The 23,939-nt window shown below is 47.5% G+C and overlaps 2 protein-coding genes across 4 annotated transcripts; both read right to left on the minus strand.

The window, feature by feature from the left end:
* Nucleotides 1–2,138: 2,138 nt before the first annotated feature.
* Nucleotides 2,139–16,080, minus strand: igsf5a (immunoglobulin superfamily, member 5a). The gene is made up of 10 exons (XM_029248979.1): nt 15,887–16,080; nt 14,521–14,602; nt 13,355–13,666; nt 9,973–10,292; nt 8,700–8,799; nt 8,173–8,301; nt 5,547–5,571; nt 4,895–4,983; nt 3,246–3,310; nt 2,139–2,830 (listed from the first exon to the last, which is right to left on the minus strand). The coding sequence occupies exons 2-10, from the start codon at nt 14,567–14,569 to the stop codon at nt 2,732–2,734; spliced, it is 1,188 nt and encodes a 395-aa protein (XP_029104812.1). The 5' UTR covers nt 14,570–14,602; nt 15,887–16,080; the 3' UTR covers nt 2,139–2,731.
* A 2,222-nt stretch (nt 16,081–18,302) lies between these two features.
* LOC108921751 (tail-anchored protein insertion receptor WRB-like) lies at nt 18,303–23,938 on the minus strand. 3 transcript variants are annotated; one of them, XM_018731424.2, is made up of 5 exons: nt 23,320–23,938; nt 22,250–22,415; nt 20,278–20,345; nt 19,379–19,493; nt 18,303–18,879 (listed from the first exon to the last, which is right to left on the minus strand). In XM_018731424.2, the coding sequence occupies exons 1-5, from the start codon at nt 23,347–23,349 to the stop codon at nt 18,806–18,808; spliced, it is 453 nt and encodes a 150-aa protein (XP_018586940.1). In that variant the 5' UTR covers nt 23,350–23,938; the 3' UTR covers nt 18,303–18,805. The 3 variants fall into 3 exon arrangements, with proteins under 3 accessions (XP_018586940.1, XP_018586941.1, XP_018586939.1); XM_018731425.2 differs by having other exon boundaries at nt 23,177–23,937; XM_018731423.2 differs by having other exon boundaries at nt 23,428–23,936.
* Between the last annotated feature and the right edge of the window lies 1 nt (nt 23,939).

Here is a 23,939-nt window from a genome sequence, read left to right on the forward strand (position 1 = left end):
CTCATGCGTCAAGACGTCTTAGTGTAGATTCAGCTTGAGGACCACGGTTTCTTCTACATATGGGCTGTGTGATGATATACAGCGAAGCTTGTCATCCTAAGCGTCTTGGGCAGAGATTTGAAGCAGCAACCCTTCTTTCTTTTGACACGAGGTCACCGGGCTTTACTCGGATGGGCTTTGTATGGAGATGAGCAAGACTGATCGTAAATTACTCAAACCTATTAGGCTAACACGAGCTCTGACACTGGTATTATGTGAAAAAAGCTGTAGACGGTGGTTCTGTGGGACAGTGGATCTACGTGACACTGGCTCTGTGTAATTGCTCTTAGGTCACCAGTTCAGTAAGTCAGCACACTCCCATGGCTTGACGATGCAACCGTTGATCATCATCCAAATCATTCCAGAAAATAACCTGAACTAGAGGTCCATGGGCACAGGTGAGTCAAAGGACAATAGAAACAAGTGACACATGCTGTTATGAGTGACAGTAAAATCATTAAATATAATGTGGTCTTTCCTCCTCAAAGGTGTTCAAAGATCTTCAGTAAAAGAATTGGACTCCTGCACATGCATGGCCACCTCTCACACCTGCAAGTTCTGACCTGACTATTATTATTGTGTATTAGAGGTCTGAAATTGAAAGTCAGTCAGTTCTTGGTTCAGATGTGGTAGAATGAATTCCCTCTGTCCCTTGTAAGTGGTGAATCCCTTTCTGGGATAACATGTTTTTACATTTATTCTCTTAGACGCTTTTCTCCAAAGCAACTTCCGATGAACTCTATGTAGTGTTATCAGCCTTATTCACCGCGGTGACTTACACTGCTAGATACACTACTTACACTGGCTCACTCATCCATACATCAGTGGAACACACTCTCTCTGTGTCACTCACACACTATGGGGGAACCTGAACAGCATGTCTTTGGACTGTGGGAGGAAACCAGAGCAACCGGAGGAAACCCACACAGACACGGGGAGAACATGCAAACTCCACACAGACCGAGCAGGGATCAGACCCACGTCCTCTCGCGCTGCACAGGTGCTGTGAGACAGCAGCGCTACTCGCTGTGCCTCCCAGTTTTCAAGAAGACTCCGAAAACGAATACCTTTCAGACTCGTTTTACTGATCTCCTGACAGCTGGATAAATTTACCTTGTCTCTTTTCATCCTGCTTGTGAGTACTTTGTCTGTCTTTTGTCTGTAGTTTTTGTTCACAGCTGACGGTCTGCAGCATCCCCGCTGTCAATGAACTCTGCACTTGGGTTCACCTTAACCGCCTGAGTTTGTGTTGTCATAATCCAGGTGTTTCACCTGCAAGATATCAGCTCTAACCAGTGCGCTGTGGGTTCCAGGACAGCTCGCACGCCCTGTGATCAATACCATCTAAATGGATGCCGCCACTGACTAAACACACACTGGAAATGTGTACATGTATCACTTGGAGTCATTGGGGAGCGAGCGTCTCTGGCATGACCCTGCTCGAGGGCAATGTGGTCTCATTCGCGCCCCAGTTCTGGAGCCTCTGTGAGCAAATGCAGAGCAGGCAATGCACAGCACACTCCAGACCAAATCCTATTAGTCAAAACCTAAAAATAAATTGGGTTAAAACGAGTGCAGGGTCCCAGAGAAGCCCACAACTCAAAGGAAATCGATTCACTTTCAGGGCTTTCAGATGTATATTTTTCTCTTTTTACAATTTTGCATGCTAACAAGGATTAAAACTCTTGCTGAAGACAGTTAAGTGAGAGTACGTAAAATAACCACCAGCAGGTGGTATAGTGGTTAGGATTACTCTCCTCTACTTAAAGGACCCAGGTTTGAATGCTGCTCCATGCTTCGGTGACCTTGAGCAAGGTACTCGCCCCTAGTCGATACAGTAAAATTTACCCAGCTGTATAAATGGGTAAATCTTTGTGTCGCTGTAGAAAACACCAGCTAAAAAAATACTCATTTAGATGATGCTTTTGCCCAAAGTGATTTAAGATAAGATACTTTATTGCCGTTGCAGCATTATAGTTACAGTTATTTACTCATCTACACGGCTTGGTAACTTATTTTTTTACTGGAGCAATTTAGGGTAAGTACTTCGCTCAAGGATACTACAGCTGAAGGTGGGAAATCAAACCTCTGACCTTCAGGTCCAAAGACAGCAGCTCTAACCACTACACTACCAGCTGTCCACCTACATGCTTAACTGGCCCAAAAAGCAAGTAGGAAAATATTTAGTTTATTAGTCAGTAACCAAAAAAACATTTAAGAAATATACAACTTCTTAAATAGGAACAGCAGTTGGAAAATATGATTTAAACATAACAGAAATGTACAATATATGGAGCATAAAACTATGCCAATATCCTGGATGCAATGTCTCCAGGTATGGAGGGACAGACTGTCTCTGAGTGTTATTTGAGACACATTTATTTGTCTTCCTGAGCAATGTGACTAAGGCATCCAGCAGGAAGCTGTAAAATCACAGTAAAAAAAAAAAAAAAAAAAAACCCCGAGAGGAATGGTTCCTTCCGTGCAGCAGGATGGTGGTGTCTCTCATCACCTCGGGGTAAGAGTGTGTGACAAATAAATAAATGTCAAATTACCAAAGTAACCCTTTTCATAGAAAAATAAAAACCGAAACTGTACATTTTTGATCTCTTGGCAGGTTGTCTTGAGGAGCAAGGTGGGGCTCCGCAGGTTAGCTCCCAGAGTTCCCAGCATTCCCAGTGCTCCCAGAGTGTTACACTATGGTGGCCTGGCGGTACTTCTTCAGGGCGCTGTGGTGGGTGCAGACGAGACCAGGGGCGTTGGAGGCATGGACGCACGAGGTGCTGGGTGTCTGATGGAAGATCCCAGGCAAAGCCAGCAGGATTATAGGTAAGACAGGGGACCCATGACTGCATTTTCCATGATATGCCTTCCTAGACAAATCTTTTGGAGGATCGTTGCTGAAAAGATGCTCTTCGACATTATGCAAAATCATTTACTGATTTTTCATCTTTTGTCCTTTTGTAATCTAAAGGACTACATTTAAAAACTGTCAAACTGGGTTTTTCAGTGACCATTCGATTAATGACTGAATTACACACAGACAAACCATACTTATTGTCCAAGCAGTGAATTTAATCACAGCTTGTGGTTGCGAGGAGCAGCAGACCTTGGAGGTGAACCCGGTTCGCCGGCCGTCCACACGGCATCACACGGACCATCGTTCCCCGGGCTGTTTGGCCGCAGCGTGGTTGTAGTGTTCTTACCTGAGGGGTGTTGGTGGAGCTGGGCTGGCTGAAGCCGCTGTCGCTGTACTGGCCGTGGACGACGCCTGTCCAGAAGGAAAAACGGAGGGAAATTTAGAGACATGCCTGCTTAGTGCCGCATTGGTGACGTCCTCCTGTGAGGTTTCCTGCTGCTACCTGGGCTTGCTGAAAAAATGGCTCGTCGCCTCACACCAGGTGTGTTGTCAAGGGCTAATTTCCTTATTAATACGCCGTCCCTCAGCTTACAAACGAAATCATGAGGTTAGACATATTCTGTGAACCTGCCTTACTCAGTCAGTAAATGTGATTTACATTAATTGATCTAGCTGACACTTTTCTCCAAAGAAACTTACAATGTCAGTCTACCTGCAATTATTTACCTATTTACACAGCTAGGTAATTCTACACACACAGAGAGTTTGAAACCGCTTGTCCCAAGCAGGGTCGTGGCGATCCAGAGCCTAACTCGGCAACACAGGGCACACTCCCCGGACAGGACGCCAGTCCACCGCAAGCAAGACTTGAACCCCAGACCTGCTGCACCACCCTCAATAACAGGGTAATTACACTAACTATATTAAACTACTATACTAATTACTGGGTAATTTTACTGTAGCAATTTCAGGGTAATTACCTTGCAGAGGCATATTACAGGTGGGAATGGGGACTGAACCTACAACCCTTGGGTCTAAAGGCAACAACTCTCGCCACAACACTACAAACTGTGCCAAGCAGTGATGTTTGACAAGTATCTGGCTATGCAGTGGTTCATTTCGAAGCTCCAAATCAGACGGCAGCAAACACGGGTTCGAATGAAAAATACAACATAGCAGTCAACCTACTTATTAAAAGTACAATGTATTCCATGTATTCCAACCACAAACACCACACTCTTTTTTTTTTTTTTAAACAACATATGCAATTAGCATTTTAATCCAAATATTTTCCAACATACCTTGTGAAGATTCTCAGTCGAAATTTAGGTGTTTCGCGTTCCGGTAGCAGTTACAGGCAAATTGCGACTAGTTTAATTTAAACGTTTCTCAAACCTTTAACTGATAATTAACATGTTTGTAGAATGAAAAATGCCATCGCAATTAGCATAGTTCAATTGCTTCGCTTAATAAAATAGGACTGAATCACCAGACACCTAATGACAAATAAAATAAAACTGACAATATGGAAAAAAAGCCATTCTCATGTATTCTTCATTAAACATTTTTAAACTTGTGCTTTGTCCTCCTGCCTGTAAATAGGCTGTTAATCAGGGGGAGCAAAACTCAGAACTCAGCTCTGATTGTACTCATGTGCACGGAAATTTCAACCAGTTGCGCTATATTTTGGGGAGAACTGCGACGGACAGCCGACAACGGCCAACGAAATCCGCACGAGACGGTCGGCGGTACGGAAGTGTCGCCAACGGTTCACGGTACAAACGACTCGATCGGTTGTAAGGATGGTGAGTTAAAAAATTAAAATCGAAGAGGGTGAAAGAAATGCGATGGAGTAAAAGTATTGTTGTTAAGAGCTACTCCAAAAAAAGTATGATTTCTCCAGAAATTGACTTAAGGACAAATGCCAGGGTAAATGTAACCCGTTGCTACACGCCCCTGCCAAGAGCCTCACACACACCCCGCAGAGACCCTCACCTGAGTGGTTGTCTGTAGCGTAGCCCAGGTTGTCCATCCCCTGTTTACCCGGAGAGTTTTGTCGTTCCTCTGTCTGAGATCTCGTTTTCCTGGACGACCGGAAACAAACGAAAGAGAAAGTTGAAGGACGTCGTCAGCGTCACTCTCGGGTTTCCGCGAGCAGCTCTGCCTGGACAAAGGCTCCCTAAGGAGGGAAGGGCCACCGCAGAGTCGTGCTTCCTTGGATGCATTCGTGTCTTGCCGCGTTCGAAGTCTGATCGGCGTTCCAAGAGCAACGAGAACTGGAAACGCGATGGAACCGGCCAGTTCCTTCTGCCTCTGCTCTTACTAGGGTACAGCTATTCACCGTAGTATTTCTCGGCTGCCAATTAACATAGTTATAATACTGTAGCGGTGGACTTGATGGAGTCTCTCCTGAGCCTTTTCCCTTTGATGCCCTGATAGTTGTGTCGACCAGGAAGGTCTAAAACATCTAAGCGAAGCTGATTTGCCGGAGAGGCCGAACTTTGGCACGCATTCCCCGCCCTAACTGTGGCGCCCGCTGTCCTTTCACTGATGACCAGGATGCCAGACACTCTGACCATCACACAGACATCCTCCACTTCACAGGTTTTCATCCCATCATCATTGGGCTGGGCACCTGGGGTCTTACCTCATTTCATCCTGATAGCTGGATTCTACAAGAGAATGGAAATAGAAAAAAAGTAAACAGTCAGTCCAATCTGACCTCTTAACAGTATGAAATTAACCGCCTTTAATAAAATAAAGCGAGAGCTCTATGTACATAAAATGAGATTTGAACCTGCAACCTTGCAGTCGGACGGTCAGTCCTTTAATAATTTCAGCCGGACACCCGGAAATACCGTCCTGCTGGTTGCGCCGGAAGATGGTGTTCGAATCAAATCTTCAAGACATCTCACTTATGAGGACCATGGAACTGTACCAGAGCTAATGTAACACCGTTATAAGGCACATGTTTTTAATCCCACGAAAAAATAAATTCCTCCAAGCTGAAAAATCGAAAATGTGCATCCTTTTTCGTTAAACAATGTCGCCCAGTTGCGCTGAGACGGTTGTTCTAAAATCAACATCATTTAACCGAATTAAGACGTACCACATAGTTTTCGGGGTCTCGGTGTCCTCGGAAGGTGAAAATATCTGAAAATCTTTATCTGAATTGGAATCTTCGCGATCATATGATTCCATTTCTGATGGGAGCCTTTTTTTATGATTATTATTATTATTATTATTATTATTATTTGTTACAAACTGAAAGGAATTTAAAAAAAAATCACAAAAGAAAATCCCACAAATGTCTTACACTGCAGGGGAGAACACCTATCTAAAAATAAACCGGCTGCCCAAAACGCGCGGCCCTGATTTCTCGCAGCCCTGAATCCGTCACGGAGATTATAGCACTTTAATACGTGACTCAGAGATACTTTGTTATCAGAGACGCGCAGGCGGCTTCGGGAGCTGAGGACAACAATCTTTCCGGGGAAGGCGCTCCGCAACCGGGGGAGGACGTCGTCTCGGAGCAGCCGAGGGCCCCGCTCGGCCCCCCGTTCGCCGGGCGCCGAACAAAGGAGGCCATTAATCTCCCAGGTAGTAACTCGCCCGCTTTAATCCAGCTCGGGAGAATTCCCGCGGCAGTGATCTTACAGCGCGCCTGGCGCTCCCCCCTCTCCCCCGTGTACGATTCACCAAAAATGAGGCCGTTCTGAAAAATTCCTCACGCGGTCAGACGGGGGGCTATTTCAAAGTGAAAACAACGGTCATCTTTCTCAAAGGCAGACAGGTGCCTTGTATTGGGAAGTTTGGCTGCCCTCTGCGGGGGGAGGGGCACAAATCGAGCTGTGTACGGAGGCAGCGGGTGGCGTAGCGGTCAGAACCGCTCCCTTCCGCCGAAAAGACGTAGGTTTGAATCCCACCTCCTTCTGCAGCGTCTTCGATCAAGGTGCTTAACCTGAACCGGTACGGTAAATTGCTCACTTTCGCATACTCTGCGGTTGCGGCAGTCCGGAGCCGCTCCTGGAATCAGCGGGCACGAGGCTGAGGAGGGGTAGGCCTACGCCGCCGCAGGGTAGCCGCACACGCCACAGGCGATTTAGCGTCACCAATTCGGCCGAACTCCACGCATTTTAAATGTGAGAAGAAACCAGAGTGCCCGGAGGTGACGCATACAGACCGAGGGATAAAATGCAAACTTCGAGCGGAGCGAGTCGGATTTGAACTTTTGCCTGAACGGCCCACGCGCGGCGAGCTGACAGCGCCACCCGCTGAGCGAGCGTGCCGCCCGTGGAAAAAAAAAAAATCACAGTATGTAATCTAACGTTACAAAGTCGCTTTGTTCGTATTAGCGGTCTGTGTTGACAGTGCGATCACCTGCAACCCTTGGTTAGCGCCGGTAGCCTGAGCTCCGCTTTCTGTTCCTGAAACACGGGTCCTTGGAAAGGCACCTGTACCCTAACCCCCAAGAGACACATTAACCAAAGGCAGTGTTATTATTAACCGTTCGGAGGCGACTCTTTTCTCCACGGTGACTAAGCTACTTGCGGCCATTCACCTGTTTACACAACTGGGTCATTTTCACTAAAGTAACTCATGGTAAGTACTTATAATTAGCAGACACTTTCCTCCAAAGTTACTTCCCATGAACTCCATGTAGTGTTATGAGCCCACACACCTTATTCACCGCAGTGACTTCCACTGCTAGATACACTACGTACAATGGGTCACTCATCCATACATCAGTGGAACACACTCTCTCTCTGTCACTCACACACTATGAGGAAACTCAACAGCATGTCTTTGGACTGTGTGAGGAAACCAGAGCACCCAGGGGAAACCCACACAGACATGGGGAGAACAAGCAAACTCCACACAGACCGAGCGGGGATCGAACCCACGCCCTCTCGCACCATCCAGCCACTGTGAGACGGCAGCACAGCCCACTGTGCCTCCATGCCGTCCACCTTTGCTCAAAGGTATTACAGCAGGATGGGGATTCAAACCCAGGTCCGTCTGCTTCAAGGTAATGGCTCCACCCATTACACTAACCGCCACCCCTGGTTAAAGCGCCGGTCCCCCTGCGCTGACGACTCCATGTTTTACATACGCAAATACACACCATGGCTGATCGCAAGAATTACCCTCGGAGAGCATGCGAGCGCCAGGCTGCCTGCCTTCTTCATCAAACTTTTACCGTGAGCCTCGTGCTCTCGGAGGAGGGGAGCCCTCAGCGTGGGAGAGAGGAGAGCACAAAAAGACCTGCTCACTTTTGGCGTTCCTCCTTTTGCAGCAGAAGACGACAATGATGATGATGACGATCACGATGACCACGAGCAGAACGATGGACACGGTGACGGCGATCAGCACCGTCTGGCTCCTCTGGCTCGGCTTGGCCACTGTGAGAGAGGAAGAGAGGGAGAGTTTCGAACCAATATTTGGAGGAGGCTACCCTGCGTGCTCTACCTTCAGGGTCCGGAGATAGTCTCCTGCACCGCTACGCTGACAGGGTTATAGGGAGACCCTTACGACGTGAAGCTTCCGGCGGCTCCGAGTCAGAGATCAGCCCGACTTTTGGAGCTGTGGGCGAAGAGCAGGTTTGAAGCTCTCAAGGCGAAACGTCAGTTTTTTTCCGGGACCGCTTTGAGATCGTGATATTTACACGGGCGACGGAGGCCCATCAAAGGCCACACACTTCCGTAGGGTAAACATCCAGCTGTAAAATGTAAGCTGGTGTCACTTTTTTTTTCTTTCCCAAGGCATACATGACAAATCCTTGAGAATCGCTGTCACGGACCGCGGTGACCGTACCTCCAGTGAACACCAGAAGGTTCCCTGCCCTGAATTCGATTAGCTTCCACCCGCACACCCATCGGCTCTTGCGCAATCAGAGCTGCCTTCAGCAGGACGCAGGTTCAAGAAGCTCACGGCTGAGTCTGGTTTGTTCGCTTGCGCTCGCGAAGCCCTCAAAATCTGCTCCTGGCGTGACAGTCTCAGCGCTGAGCTGCAAGATGTTCCTTCATTTTTCGTGTCTGCCGGAAGATTTCATCTTCCCGAAGACCGCAAGCGTTCAGCCTGGGATCTGCTCAATCATTATAACCTTTCTTTTTTTTTTTTTTTTATTAAATGAAAGCCTCTTTCATTCATGCCAGACTAATCTGAATGTTGCTGGAGTTTGCATTTGTGCAGCTCAGTGAACCTTCATTCAGCTTGACTCTCCTTTCCAAAATATGGACCCACACCAGGCTTGAACCCGCAACCCTCATATTCTAAACTCCAGTTCCCGCTGACTGCTGAAGTAACATCCAGCTGGCTGGTCAAATTTCTATGATCCACATAAATAAATGTTATTGTTCAAGTTGATTTCTCAAGGTGCTAGATGCTTACATCAGAATATTCCGGTACATTATTTTTCTGCTGATGTACATGTGATCATCAATCTTTGTCATATATATATATGTATATACAGAAAAATATTTATATAGAGTTTTGTGTTGTCATAGTTGATACTTGCAGTTGAATATATAAAATAAACTAGTCTATAGTGGATATTTTGCTTTAGGGGGTATAGTTCATGCTGTAAGTTTACATGTAAAGATATTTAAATAGCTAAAATGATGTACTTCATCCACTTATACATTCAGTTTTTGCTCAAGCGCACACACACATCCCAGCTGGGGTCATGGTGAACCAGAGCCTAACCCACCAATAGAGGGCACAAGGCCAGAGGGGAAGGGGACACACCCAGGACGGGACACCAGTCCATCGCAAGGCACCCCAAGCGGGCCTCGAACCCCCGACCCACCAGAGAGCGGGACCCGGCCAAACCCGCTGCGCCACCACACCCCTTTTTGCTCGAGCAACTCAGAGTAAATGCTTCGATCGGCTTTACGGTGTCAGCGTGCCTATTTACAATACTTGGGTATTTTTTAATAATTTTCCCAAATATTTAATCTGCGTCCTTCTGAAAGATTCAGGAGAACTAGATGAAGCTAGAAGGAGGATTACGGACAGAGTGGGGGGCAGAGCAGACATCCATTGCAGGGAGGGGGCGGAGCATTAATTCATGCCCGGTGGGTCTGGAGGGGGAATCGCTCACCCACGGACATGAAGGCTGTGCCGGTCAGGGGAGCGGGCATCGTGGACACCGAGGCCCGGCACACCACCGGGGCGCTGTTGTTCGCCACCACGCCCAGCGTGCTCGTCGTGTTGAACAAGTTCCCCCAGTCCACGGAGCTCACGTTGTAGCTGTCTGCGTTTACCGCGCGGCCCTCCACGGTCCAGCTCACGGTGGGCGCCGGACGCCAGCCCAGCGCCTGGCACTGGAAGTAGGCGAGGTCTCCCTGCGTCGCCGTCACGTTCCCGCCCAAGATAGCCACCGTGCCGCTCTCTGGACGGAGACAGGCAGAAGACGGTTTCGTCGGCGGAGAAAAGCGAGACGGGTCAACCTTCGACACCGTCCGCCCTGAATCGACGCAGCGGTGGAGATGAGGGGGTATTAAGTGACAGCGGAAGAGCGGCAGGTGCGACAAAAGGCAGCGAAGAGCACACGACAAGGATAGGAGCGCGGGGCCGCCTTCATTCAACTCCCTTCCGCGGTGTTTACGGTTCCTGTGTCGAACGAATCTGTCAAGCGTCGCCATTGAGCGGAAGTTTGCGGGGATGGCGCGTCTCCATTTCCGGTCATTTTAAATGAATTTTTAATTTCAGCGTCGCTGGAACTTCATGAAATATGAAAAGAAAGTGAAATTTTTAAGTATTTTTTTTCCCCCATCATCGATATGAAAGGATGTCAGCGAGAGACACTTATTATTCACTGTATATTGATTGTAACAGTGGTAATGATGACTTGGAAGTACACACACACACACACTTTTGGAACCGCTTGTCCCATACGGGGTCGCGGGGAACCGGAGCCTACCCGGCAACACAGGGCGGAAGGGGACACACCCAGGACGGGACGCCAGTCCATCGCAAGGCACCCCAAGCGGGACTCGAACCCCACACCCACTGGAAAGGAGGACCTGGTCCAACCCACTGCGCCACCGCGCCCCCAACTTGGAAGTAACAAAACAAAATTAATAACTTCCCCTCACAACCCTGTTTCTAAGCTGGGGGCACAGTGTCCTTATTAAAAAATAATAATTAAAAATGATTGTTCTAGTTCATTTCTTGGGGTGCCAGACACTTAGATCAGAATATTCCGGCATATTCTTCTTCTGCCGATGCGCGTGTGCTCATCGATCTTAGACGTGCGAGCGGGTGAAATTCTGTAACCTTCTCCTTTGTTTACGTGTCGCTTCGCCCTTTTCAGATGAGCGCTGACTGGACTGGACGGTGTTGGAACCGAGCGGAATGGTGACGCTTCCCCACGGGGGGGTCGGATCGCGCGGTTTCGGATAAACGCATCTGCTTCCCGAGAGCAGGCAGGAGCCGATGCGCAGAAAAAGAATCCGAAGCCCAAGTCTTCATTTTGTACGCCACTTTGGATTTATAACATGGAATTATTATAAATGGCAAATAAGGCATCATGGCCATGGTAACCTTCAGATCTGTAAGACGTGAACTTCCCGAAAAGTCAAAAGGCATCTGAGTATTAAATGAACGTATTAAAGCTGCCAATCAGTTTTCGGTATGAAAAGAAAAACAGTTACGACACATGACGTGTGGTTTATTACAGTTCGTGCGATTATATGGTTTATGTCCTCTTTTCTGTCCCGTCAGCCTCTGAAGTGCACATTATAATCCATGACCACGCTCCAATGTACATTAATATTCCGCTGTTGGCATCCAGCTATAAATACGCAGAATACAGCGCAGACTTTGCACATGTAGTGATCACCCTGAAGAATATATATGTTTTTAAAGTTTTACCAGTAACCACTATAGTAAACTGTATAAAATTTAATGAATTTTTGCACGATTTTTATTTATTCGGCATCAACCGCATCACATTCCTTATATATATATGGGCAAATGTTTTTGGCCCTTTACTATAAGGGCTGTAATGAGCTCATGTCTGAGGAATACAAACACAGTCCCCACACACACAAGTTTCCTATTGGGAATTCCGAAAGCGCATGCATACACACACACACACACACACACACCTCCTGTCGAAAAGGGAGTTTCTTTTGCGTCTGTTTGCCCAGACAATAGAAAGCACCGTGTCACTGGGCGCTCCTACTGAACCGCACCACAGACCTCCGCCCCTCCTGGGATCTTTCACAAACACACACCTACGCTTTCGGTCATGGCACTGAGTGCGAAGAACTCCGTATCAATTACACCCCCACGTTAAAAAAGTTTGCATAATTTTACTAAGCAGTTCAGGGTAAGTACCTTGGTCAAAGGTACTTCAGCCACAAGTGAGATTTGAACCCACAACCTTTGGGTCTACAGAGCTAACCCCTACACTACCAGGTTTCCACTACCCGTTAATTTATCTGAATAAATCAATTCATTATTTTCAACTATTTGTAGCTGCGCAAACATCCCCTGCACACCCAAACGCACCCAAACAGCAAGATCAGCAACAAGATGATTTATGTTGCACGTCTGGCATGAATCAGTCACCAATTGAAATTGTGTTGGTGCTGTATTTTATTTTCGGTCATTAGTAAATATAATATTACTAAATAATTTGTTAATAAATTATCAATCTTAATTTTAATGTAGCTCAATGTTTATAAAAATTTAATTTTATATAGAAAAATTATATAATTATATATCGTATGTCTTACGGCATGTTTATTACTTATTACAGTTATATCCAAGACTTTTACTAATCCTACCCAACAAATAAATTGATGTTCCTCTCAGTTATTACATTTTTACCGACTCCGTTGATAATAAAACAAAATAAAAGTGGCTAGATGGTGACAAATGTTTCACGTTTTGTTTCAGGTCAATAAAAGGACGTAAAATAAGAGTCCTGGGGAGGACTGGTGTCCCGTTCGTGGCGTTCCCTGCCTGTCTCCCTATGTTCCCATACGCTCAATTTAGCGCGGGTTCAAATTTTTGAATCACCGTAGCTTAAGCTAAGATTTTTTTCAGCATAACTTGGCTTCTGAATAAATTAAGAAATGTCCATATCGTACGGTGGCGCAGCTGGTTGGACCGGGTCCTGCTCTCGGGTGGGTCTGGGGTTCGAGTCCCCCTTGGGGTGCCTTGCAACGGACTGGCGTCCTGTCCTGGGTGTGTCCCCTCCCCCTCCAGCCTTGTGCCCTCTGTTGCCCGGTTAGGCTCCGGCTCCCCGCAATCCCCCCGTGGGACAAGCGGTTTCAGGCAGTGTGTGTATGTCCATATTTTTAAGCTTTTATTGATTGTGTTGCAGTGGCGGGAGTTACGAACAATTTGAGTTACAAACAGTCACACAGTTGTGTTTGAAAGCTGAGGTTCCAGTGTATACAGAGATGATGCAGGACACACTTGAGCGCCGCACACACTGACCTTGAACATCCAGAAACGCTGTCTGCTTCTGAATGTTCTGGACGTCGCAGGAGACGGGTCCTGTGTCGTTCTGCCTCACGCCGATGACGGTGAACGCCCACGTGGACTCCTGGGCTGTGCTGTAGTTCTGCGCCGTGTAGCGAAGGTTGTTGATCGCAGGGCCGTGGTCCCTGGTGATGATCAGCACAACGTCGCTCTTGAGCAGCCAGGCCATGGCGACCCACTGCTGCTGCACGCTGCAGTTGAACGTGGCGTTGGTGCCTAGGAGAACCGTAGCATTCATAGGCCACAGCTGCACTTGAGCCATCAACCCTGATGTGGAAGACAGAACTCAGTGTCAATGGAATGGTCAGTAGGGGGCGCAGTGGTTAAGCACGCACACTTTTAACCTGAGCAAGGCACCTGCTCCAGGAAACTACTCAGGTATATAAATAGGACAAAAAGGTCACTTAGTTAAAGGTGTAAGACAAACAACAGAATAATAAGAAAAAATTTGTATTAACACGCACACAGCAATAGAGTAATAAGCGTATCGTTTTTTATTTTATTTTTATTATTTTTGTTAGATGTGCCCAAATGGTTGAGTTCTTTCTTCCTTTTATCCACTAAAATCCAAGAGAGCCACGTGTGAAACCCGAACACTCACCCTCACCCTGTTCCTAACACCTGGAAGGATCCCCTCAGCTGTATTTGCATACCCAACAGGTGTGCTGTGTTGTGTGATATTATCCCAGAACTATTTGTCACAAGGGTGGCACAGTGGTGCAGCAGGTAACACTGCCACCTCACATCATAAAAAAGATGTCTCTATCCATCCATTGAACAAATTTAAGGGCAGGAAGTCGTGTATTGCTTTACGCTCTTGTCTTGCAGTCTAAGAACCCAGGTTTGAATCCTGCTTCTGTTGTAGTAGCCTTGATCAAGGTACTTACCATGAACTGATATAGGAACATGGTTAAATTAGTGTAAATCTGATTATGCAATTTTATAAATCTCCTTGGACAAGGTTAACAGTAATAAGAACTCTGGTGGCTTTTCATGCTGTGATCATGGGAAAACATCAGTGATACTGGTACTGTGACACTAGTAAACACACAGGTTCCACACTTGCTGGTGACCCATGTCTGCTGAGAGATGAGAGGAGTGTTTCTAGGACACACACGTACCTCTTGCTGCGTGAAGTAACAGGAGACAGTGGAGGATGGGCTGCGTCATGTTGTTACGGGAACCGGAAGAACACGCACACACCTGTCATGGAGACACACACCTTGAGTCATTAATCGCATCCTGCTCAGGATAGCCTTGAACTGCTGATAACATTCGAGGCGAGAAAAAAACCTGAGGCCAAAAGCTGAGAAAAATGGACATTGTGTTCTGTTTGTACCCTCATCACTCAAACAGCCTGTACACTGATGTTACAAACAGTCAAGGTATGAATTTTTCAAAGATCAACAGTTTTTTTATAGCATTAACACCAATCTTTTCTAGAACTTTTGTCTGAAGCAGCCTGCGATTAACGACCAAGCCCATAGGTGGCAGTAAAGAGCACAGAAACAAAATAGGAGACCGCCTTGATTCAACGTATTTCCACGGTGTTTACAGTTTATGTCTACGGCCGATGTGATCACTCGTAAGTGTCGGAGCTCAACAAGGTTTCGATCGCTACGCAGCGGTCAACGGTCAGCACTTAACAGGAGTTTGTGAACATGTCATTTTGATTTTCAATCATTTCAATCATTTTAAGTGAAGAATTAATTTCACCGCAGCGCAACACAAATTAACATTTTTGTACTTTTATTTATTGCATCTGATCCGAGATCATTGCAGAACCCAAGATACGTTCAGGGACATCTGTGTTATTAACCTTTTCTAGACGGTGACTTAATGCTCAACCTGCAGTTTGGAGTTATGAACAAAAAGAGTTATGAACAAACTTCTGGGGTTTAGCACTAAAAGCAGAGACAAGAAATTAATCTAACTTCCCTTGCTGCCTCTAAAAGTGTTTCAGGTTGGAGGGAAGAACAAAAATGTGATTTCTAGTGCTCGGAGTGACCAGCGAAGCTGTGCGGTCGATCACAGTACTGTGCTATTTTTACTTTGACTTGAGCAAATATTGCCTTTGCTCTCTTTGTGTAACACGCACACTGGGGAGAGGCACAACCGCAGACGTAACCTTCCGTCTTTGGGGAATCACTCACGTGTACTGCAGTGATGCCCCCATGCCAGGGATACCAAAACATATGTACACACCGAAGCTGAAACACAACTGCGAAACACAACAGAACTAATAAAAGCTTGGCAAGAGATGTTAAATTTTGACATATTAAATTTTACCCTTCCTGGTTGTCATGGTTATGTGGCCTGTAAACACCTCAGATTTAAAGCTGCGCTGTTTGCTTAGATAAGAAGGTAAAGAACAAACTGTAACAGTGTGACCCATCACCCTTCGGGATCCGATCATTACTTGAGATCCATAACCCCCCCCCCCAAGTTTGGACTCGATCGGATCCCGTTGGGGCCGAGTTCACCCACCTGAGCTCGGGTCCCAGGGCCCCCGCGTGGGGCGAGCAGCAGAAACACGCCCGGTCCAGAAGCGGCAGAGCTCACCTGCGGTGCGTTGCTCCAGGGCGACGCGCGTTTAGATGTGGGACCAAAGTCCACCTGGACAAACGAGCAGTGCCGCGGCTCATGCGCACTGGGGACGAGCTCTCGGCCCTTGGCCTCGCTCTTTTGCATACCTCCACCGCCAGGGTCACATCCAGGGTGTGCCGCCCACAGTACAGACCACGCCTTCGGAAAGGTCCCCGCCCCCCGGCTGACATACAGGTCCAGCCCCCACCCACCACGAGCGAGCGAGGGTAGCCCTCCCGAGAACCCGCAACCACCCGGTTCGCGCCCGGCTTCAGCCGAGGGTTACGTGCGGCGTGTCCGTGACGAGCGCCCCCCACCCAGGGCCCCCCCCCCTCAGCTCCCTGTAGGCATTCCACTTACATCCTGTCCAAGTGAACACGCCTGGTCCTTTCTCCACATTGTTCCTCAGAATAGACACACACACACAATGCAGGGTAAATAAAGCACAACCGACCACATGACAACATTATTTCCTCATTACTCAGGTCCTTTTTTAAGCTTTGTTTAGAAAGATACTGTCATCTATACAAATCTGGAGGGCTGAAAAAGTTCTCCTTCACAAAAGTGCGTTGGCACGTTCTGCCAGATGTGTGACATGCAGGCTGGGATCTGTCTCCTGCCAGGACCCGGGATGGTCAGAGTGACTCCAGATGGAATGAGCTTCTGTTTTCGGGTGTGTTACTCCCCACAGTGATGTGCATCAGGACCACATGGATCACATCCCTCCCTCTCCTGACCCTGGGGTTCAATGAAAGTGTCCCAGTGTCCACCCTCATAGGCCAAGCCAGAGGACCAGGTCCCACAGTTGAGTCAGCCCACGTTTGCTCGTTCGAACCCTTAACCCTGTCTTCCATGGGTATAGCATTGCTTTCATTATTTGGTGAGGACAGTTAGCTTTACACACCTGAGCGATTAAAACCTGGGGACAAAACGAACCCACGAGGTCTTTGCGAACAACCAGGTCTGTAAAACGCCTTTGTTGTCCTGACGCTGCACTTTGGCAGGAATTCCAGCAGGGGGCAGAAAGAGTTGAGTCCCAGTGATGGAGTCCTTGTATTCTGGCACTAGGAGGATCTGAGAGGTTGACCCCCTGCGGAGGTAACTGTGGTCACTTTTGGGTTACCGGGGGTTAAGTTGTGGGGAGACACACAGAAAGAAGAAAAGCACAGTCTTGCTGAGACATGTCCCACCAGCAGAGGGCGCTGTCGAGGAGAACCGGTTCTGTCCAATGAGCGCTGCCCTTGTTTTTCACTCACTAATTTCTTATAATGTGCTGTAGAAACACTTCTCAGCGGTTTTAAAAACGTTTGATCAGATCGGAAATGCTAGTTATTTGGGTTTAATTTTCTCACAAATTTTACTGACGTTTAAAATACAAAAAAAGTTCAACGCACAGCCATAACCTGAGGTTTATTTTTGCATTTGAGACTGTAGCGCCATCTAGTGGACAAATAAGATGCGGGTAAATATTGTAAAAAGTGTAACGTTGTATAATATTATAATGCACTGATTGTATCACATTATACCACCTTTCAACACACTGATTCATTTTCACCAACGCATATGACCAAAATGTAGGCCTATTTATGAAAATGTAGACATCAAAATACAGAAAAAGGAGAAACATTTGCACGTAATGAACTAGTGAAAGAATTGCAATGTTAAAATTAATGTTCTGAGTATGTTAACGGATGTTAATGGACTAGACAGTCCTGTTCTGATTATCGAAGCTACAAATTTTTTTATTACAAAGAGCGAAAGCAATCCGTGTTTCCACAGCAGCAGTAATAAAACACTGAGAACAGGAGGGGCCGCCTTAATTCAACTCACTTCCACGGTGTTTACAGCTCACGTTCGGTATCGCAGAGTGTCGGGGATCAATAGCAAGTTAAGGAACGTTGCACATGTTTATAGGACGAATCGGTCAGCAATCTGCATGGACTAAGAACTTGACAAGAAAGCATTTTTTATTTTCAGCAATTTTTCATTAATTTTAGCTACAATGTATTTCGAAGTTGATAGGAAATGTAGCGCTACACTGTTGCGCTGGCAGCCCATCCAGAGTGTGTCCTCCCTCACGCTGTACGTTTCCAGGATGGGTTCCAGACCCTCGACTCCGCACCGAACAAGGAGTCGGTTAAAATGAAAGATGAAATCTTACAATATCCTTTTTTGACACAATATGGTATTTGTTGTAAAACCTAACGGGCCACATTTGTGTCACGGAGGAACACGTGGACCGGGGACCTCAGCTGAACCCCAACCCATATCTCAAAGAGGCACCTTCCCAAAAAGAGAAGCTCAGGGTCATGTTCTCATCGTCTCCTTTTATTTGCAGGCCACAAGAAACACACATACGACTCCGGGGGGGGAGGGGGAGCTCCAGAAACAAATGCGACATCAACATTTTACAGCAACGTCATATAAATAAAAACGAACCACATTAAATACACCGGACCACCCCACCCGCTTACATCCCCTTCTATTAATTCCCTCCATTCTTCTCATTCTCCCAAAAGCAGCACACGAACGCCCCGAAGCCAGAGCACACAATACCATGCGGGTTGGCGGTCGCGTTCCTTTTGAACAGCGGGCTGCGGCAGGTCTTCTCCCGCCGAACTGAGGATATCCCCTCGGCGAGGGGCCCTTCGTCGGAGCCTATTTTAAAACGAACACAAGGAATTACACAATAAATGCGTCTTCGCACCTCTCACTACTTGGCATTAGACCCAGACGGGAAGCAGCTACTTCAGGCCAACGCTGGCTAAGCGGGAATGACGTGAAGACGCCATGCTGGCATTGGCGGTCCGTCCGGGGTCCTCAGCCCACAGCCTGCAGGAGCAAGGCCACGACCTTGTTGCAGACCACCAACCAACACGTGATCCCAACTCCCCCTGGAAAACAACCACACACGGACACAGAGCTGACAATCTTGAGTTGATACACAGTGGAAACCCCATAAGGACACGAACTGTAACCGAAAGGTCGCTGGTTTGAGACCCAGGAAGCACCTAATGTAATGTCATTGCATACTACAGCTTCTAAAATCTCTCATGACAGTATTCAAGTAGCTGAGCACATCTTAAGGGTACAATAGCAGGTGTCAAACTGTCAGATCAGGGTAAGTACCTTGATCAAAGGAAGAGCAGCAGGAGGGGGGAGGGATCTGAACTGCTCCTGGACACCAGTACTAAGTCAGTACCCCCACCGCTGGGTTAATTTTAACTCATCAGAGGTGTTATCTGCTCAGCGGCAAACAGAACTAAATGAATTAAGTGAACTTTTAAAACCTAAAGGCTCCACTAACCCTCCTGACCTTTGACCCAAAGCGCCAACAGGCTGCACACATTTGCGGGGATTCAAACCCGGCGCCCAGCGGGCGAGGAGACTAACCCGCGACCCCGGATGGGAACGCGACCAGGCGCTCCAGGGGGACGATCCACTTGCTGGGAAGGACCGTCACGGGACTGGCGTAGAACTTCCAGATGAGAGTGACCATGAGCACCGCCTGCGGACACGAAAGACGCGAAGCTCAGCTCGATCACGACGCCTCCGATCACATCGGATTAGCGTTCGCTGCAGCTGCGTACTGCATTCCGGGTACGGTAAAAACCCAGTAAAAACTTAGCAGGCACCGAGGATCTGAGTAATCTGGGGAGCATCTGACAATATTGCATATAATCTAAATCCTTCTAAATACCAGGGCCAAACCAAGGCCCTGGAGACCGCAGGAGACCACAGTGGTCAATTTCAATTTCATGTATTATTTATTCATTTATTAATCAAATGAAGCAAAGGAACTGCTGCACCACCACGCCCATCAAGAAAAACACACACGATGGGTCGTGGCGAACTGGAGCCTAACCCGGCAACACAGGGCGTAAGGCCGGAGGGGGAGGGGACACACCCGGGACGGGACACCAGTCTGTCGCAAGGCACCCCAAGCGGGACTCGAACCCCAGACCCACCGGAGAGCAGGACCCGGTCCAACCCACCGCGCCCCCCTCAAGAAAAGCAGAATAAAAGAATTAAAGAGCAAACAGTAATACAGTGTTCATTACTTTCTTAATTGTAAGAGGCATCTATTTTATTCAAATAAATGGTAGTGAAGAATTCTGTTTTTGAGAAGATCTTTATGAATTATGTTTGCTATGTGAAGTAAGCCTGCAGAGTAACAATTTCACAACTAATCTGTCGCATGTCCCCCTGCCTGTCCATTGAGCCCCCAAAATAGCAAAGATCAGACAGAGACCTGTCAAGCTGTGGGGGGGGGGGGGAGTCTCCTTGCTTACCTGCAAAACGTGGTATACTATGTTCACGCCCCACTTAACCTTGGCCTGGTAGGCAGTTCTGGACTTCACTGCAGGACAGAGGGAGAGCAAGTCCACTTCAAACAAAGGGACAAGTGAGACAGGTGTCCGTGCCGCGTGCTTCCGAAAGGACCACGTCTCTCACGGCACATAAATCTCGCAACATCATAGCGGCGAAATCCCTAAATCATATTTACATGCATTCATTTTGCAGATACCTTACATTAATTTCCATTTCCTGATGTCACTTTACAGGACATAATTACACCATTATCATCCCTTATTCGACACTTCCATTTTTTATTATTCATTATAATTTTCTTTTATGTATTTGACATTTTTTCTTGATTGCTTTTTACACTAAGATTGAGTGATTTACCCATCTATACAGTTGGGTAATACTGTATCAAACCAGGTACTGGAGTAGGAGGAGGGATTTGAACCCTGACCCACTGACTAGAAGGTGATGGTTCTAACCAGAGGTTAGTCAGGAGCCCGTATCGGCACTTAAAAACCACAAACCCTTGAGAACAGGATGACGGGTGATTGATTTCACACCTTTAAAAACAAAATTTTACCTCGACGTGAACCTCTACGCCCGGGGACACCGAGAAGCCAGTCTGAGCACATTTGGGGATCTACTGATGTATCCGGGCGGCTCAGTGAGACACGAGCGTTAGAGGAAGAAACACCAAGTGTTTAAAAATGCAGCTTTGGAGGTGGAGTTAAGAGGATGGGCGAAACAAAGAGCTAGAACCTTTCCCATCGATCCCATCAAAGGAGCTCTGGCCAAGCCATAGGGAACACCTAGCACAGAGGTCACCTTCCCTTTCATCTGCCTCCACTTCCTTCAAGGCCTTACAAAATCTTTCTAATCAAACATCTACTACTAATTCAGGCGGATAATCGCCATGTTCTTGCAACGCGCAGCTTCCTCAACCGACACGAGACAAGGTGGACAAACGGCGTTTGGCGTCATCACAGAACCAATGGTCAACGGCAATGAGAGAGACAAAAGTTCGACGCAGACCCAAGAACCTATGGAAGTTCTACATGGATCCATCTTCTCTGATCTTGCTTCTACACCGTGCAGACATGAGGAGGACGAGAACATCTGGGAACATCTGGTGACGGGCAGATTTGTTCATTGTGAACTCAACCAAGGTCCCGAAGCAAGAGTTCCCAATGATGAGCATGACTGACAGGATGGTACAGTCAGTTGTCCATTAAGGTCACTCGGTATCATAGGAGCAACATGAACCCCCGCCGCGGACGACCCCTTACGACTCTGTGCTCATAAATGAGCAACAACCGTGACCCGTAAGTCCCATAGACATTTCACGGTGTTGCTTGAAAGCATGTGAACCCAAGTGCCCAATCTAAAAATACTAAAATAAACCTTAAATCATGAAACAAACAGTAGAAATGATTATGATTTGCACACCTGATTCAACTTGCTTTAACCAATGGAACCCGGGTTTCACTTATTTTGACACCTGCACTACTGTGTTTCTACCACACACATGATTTCCTCTAAAGCAACATATGAAATTGGTCCCATGCACCTATTAGGTCACATGAGAAACACTGATTATCATTAAATAATACCGTGGTAAAACTAAGGGAATCTAATCACACAAAGGGTTCACATACTTTCAAGCACTCCGTCACATTTGCATAAGTATTTTCATTTTCTCACCGCATCCATCACCGGAACAAACGAAAGGAAACTACGGAAAATATATCAAGATCCAAAAACCACTGGAACTCAACTTGGTACCTCACCAATCTGTATGGAGATCTGAAAGGCTCACTAAAAGTCATACCACAGAAGTGTGGTACACGCAGTCGTAAACAAAGTGAGGACTTTTCCAGTTCACCGTGTCACGTAGACACGAGTGTTTGAAAGTAAAACCGGGACGTCTACAGGTTAAGTCCAAGAGTTGCTGTTTACCGTGAGACTTGAGCTTGTCCGTTGTCTTGTTGATCTTACGTTCCAGCCTGGCGTACCTGGCGAACTCGTCCATCATGCTAACGGTGGACAGCTCCATCTTCATCTCCTGGATGTCCGTCCTCATCTCCATCTCCGCCTCAGCATCCTTCTGGAAGACCTTAGACAACTTCAACCAATAACAAAAACAATTTCAAAAGTGCGTTTCACTGCGTAGTTGGAAAGCCTTTGACCGAAACATTCATTGCAACAGGTTGCTACATTGTTGCCTTTGAGTCTTTTATCCAACAGCCACCTCCAAAACACACTGCAGCCTGGGTGGTCTGCATGCAATAAACGCTTGATGAGTTTCTGCATAGTTTTTTGAGAGAAGGAAGCGCAAGCTGTTGAGGTGCATTCTACGGAAGAGACGCTGCAGAGTCACATAGATAGAAGAAGGAAAGATGGTCTACAAAAATGGAACTGGCCTACAAAACTAAGAGCTGGTTCAACCCAGAAAGTAGTCTACAACCTCTACATGTAGTCCTGGAACTGGTCTAGAGAAAGTGGAACAGGTGTATAGAAAGCAGGGGTGGTCCAGCACTGAAAGCTGGCGCTCCGTCCACTAGCGGATAGCCTCGGTCGGTCCAGCGCCCGGCCACTCCGACCTTTAACCATTCCATTCGCACGCGCGAGCTTTCCGACCCGCTGGTTTCCATCGAAACAACGAGACGCGGCGGTGAAACACGTCAAAGGACTTTAACATGAATAAGGAGGAAAAAAAGAAAAAGAAATGGAAAGAAAGAGGAAGAGCCGCGGGTTCGAGCCCTTTCCATGATACGTCCAAGAAGCGGGTTCGAAAGATCTAGTAGAAACAGATCCGAATTTGTCTCGGAGGAGACGAGTTTGTAAACTGGGGCGTTTTTCAAATGTAACACTTAACACACTAACCATGTGCGAGCCACGAAAGCGACGCGCACTGAGGGACGTCACACACACACACACACAGTGCACGCGGACAACACCGCTACACGGTCGCGTGCCGAAGGGCCTTTGTTTGCAACATCGTAACAAAGGGCTGCGAACGGATCTACCTGTCCTGCGCGCGCGAACGTGCTGCACATGATCAGCCTGATTATTATGTTGACGAGGCGTCGCGATCACGCGCGGGAAAAGTGCGGCAGCGCGGACGCGTTACTCACGAAGCTCGAGACGGTGGGGATGAGTGTTTTCGCCAGGTTGCACAGGAGCACAGAGCCCAGAACCAAGAACCAGGCGCAGCCCTCCGCCATGATGTTCCTCCAGGATGCAGCGCGACCGGGCGTGTGTGTGTGTGCGCGTGCATGCGCGTGCGCGCGTGTCCCTGCACAATTGTCGGTATGCGTGAGCTGGACGTGCATTTGGGTGACAGGGCCCCTCAGGGCTCAATGCAACATATCATGTTGGTGGTTTTAAGAGCTTAATGAGCGCGTGGCTCAGTGTCACGGGGAGGAGGGGCGGGGATGACAGGCCATCCACGGTGCCGCGCAGGAAAAGCAAACAATGCGCCCCGGGAAGCCATGCGCCTCCTCTGCTATGATTTAAAACCGCGTGGGCGAATCACAGCGCCCGTGCGCGGCCACATGGTGCGGGAAGAAGGTGGCCCGTCAGCTCGGTGCATGATGATGATGATGATGATGATGATGAATGTGATGCTGGTAATGATGATGATGAT

Source organism: Scleropages formosus, chromosome 25, assembly GCF_900964775.1.
Source record: "Scleropages formosus chromosome 25, fSclFor1.1, whole genome shotgun sequence".
In the NCBI taxonomy this organism is placed as follows: domain Eukaryota; kingdom Metazoa; phylum Chordata; class Actinopteri; order Osteoglossiformes; family Osteoglossidae; genus Scleropages; species Scleropages formosus.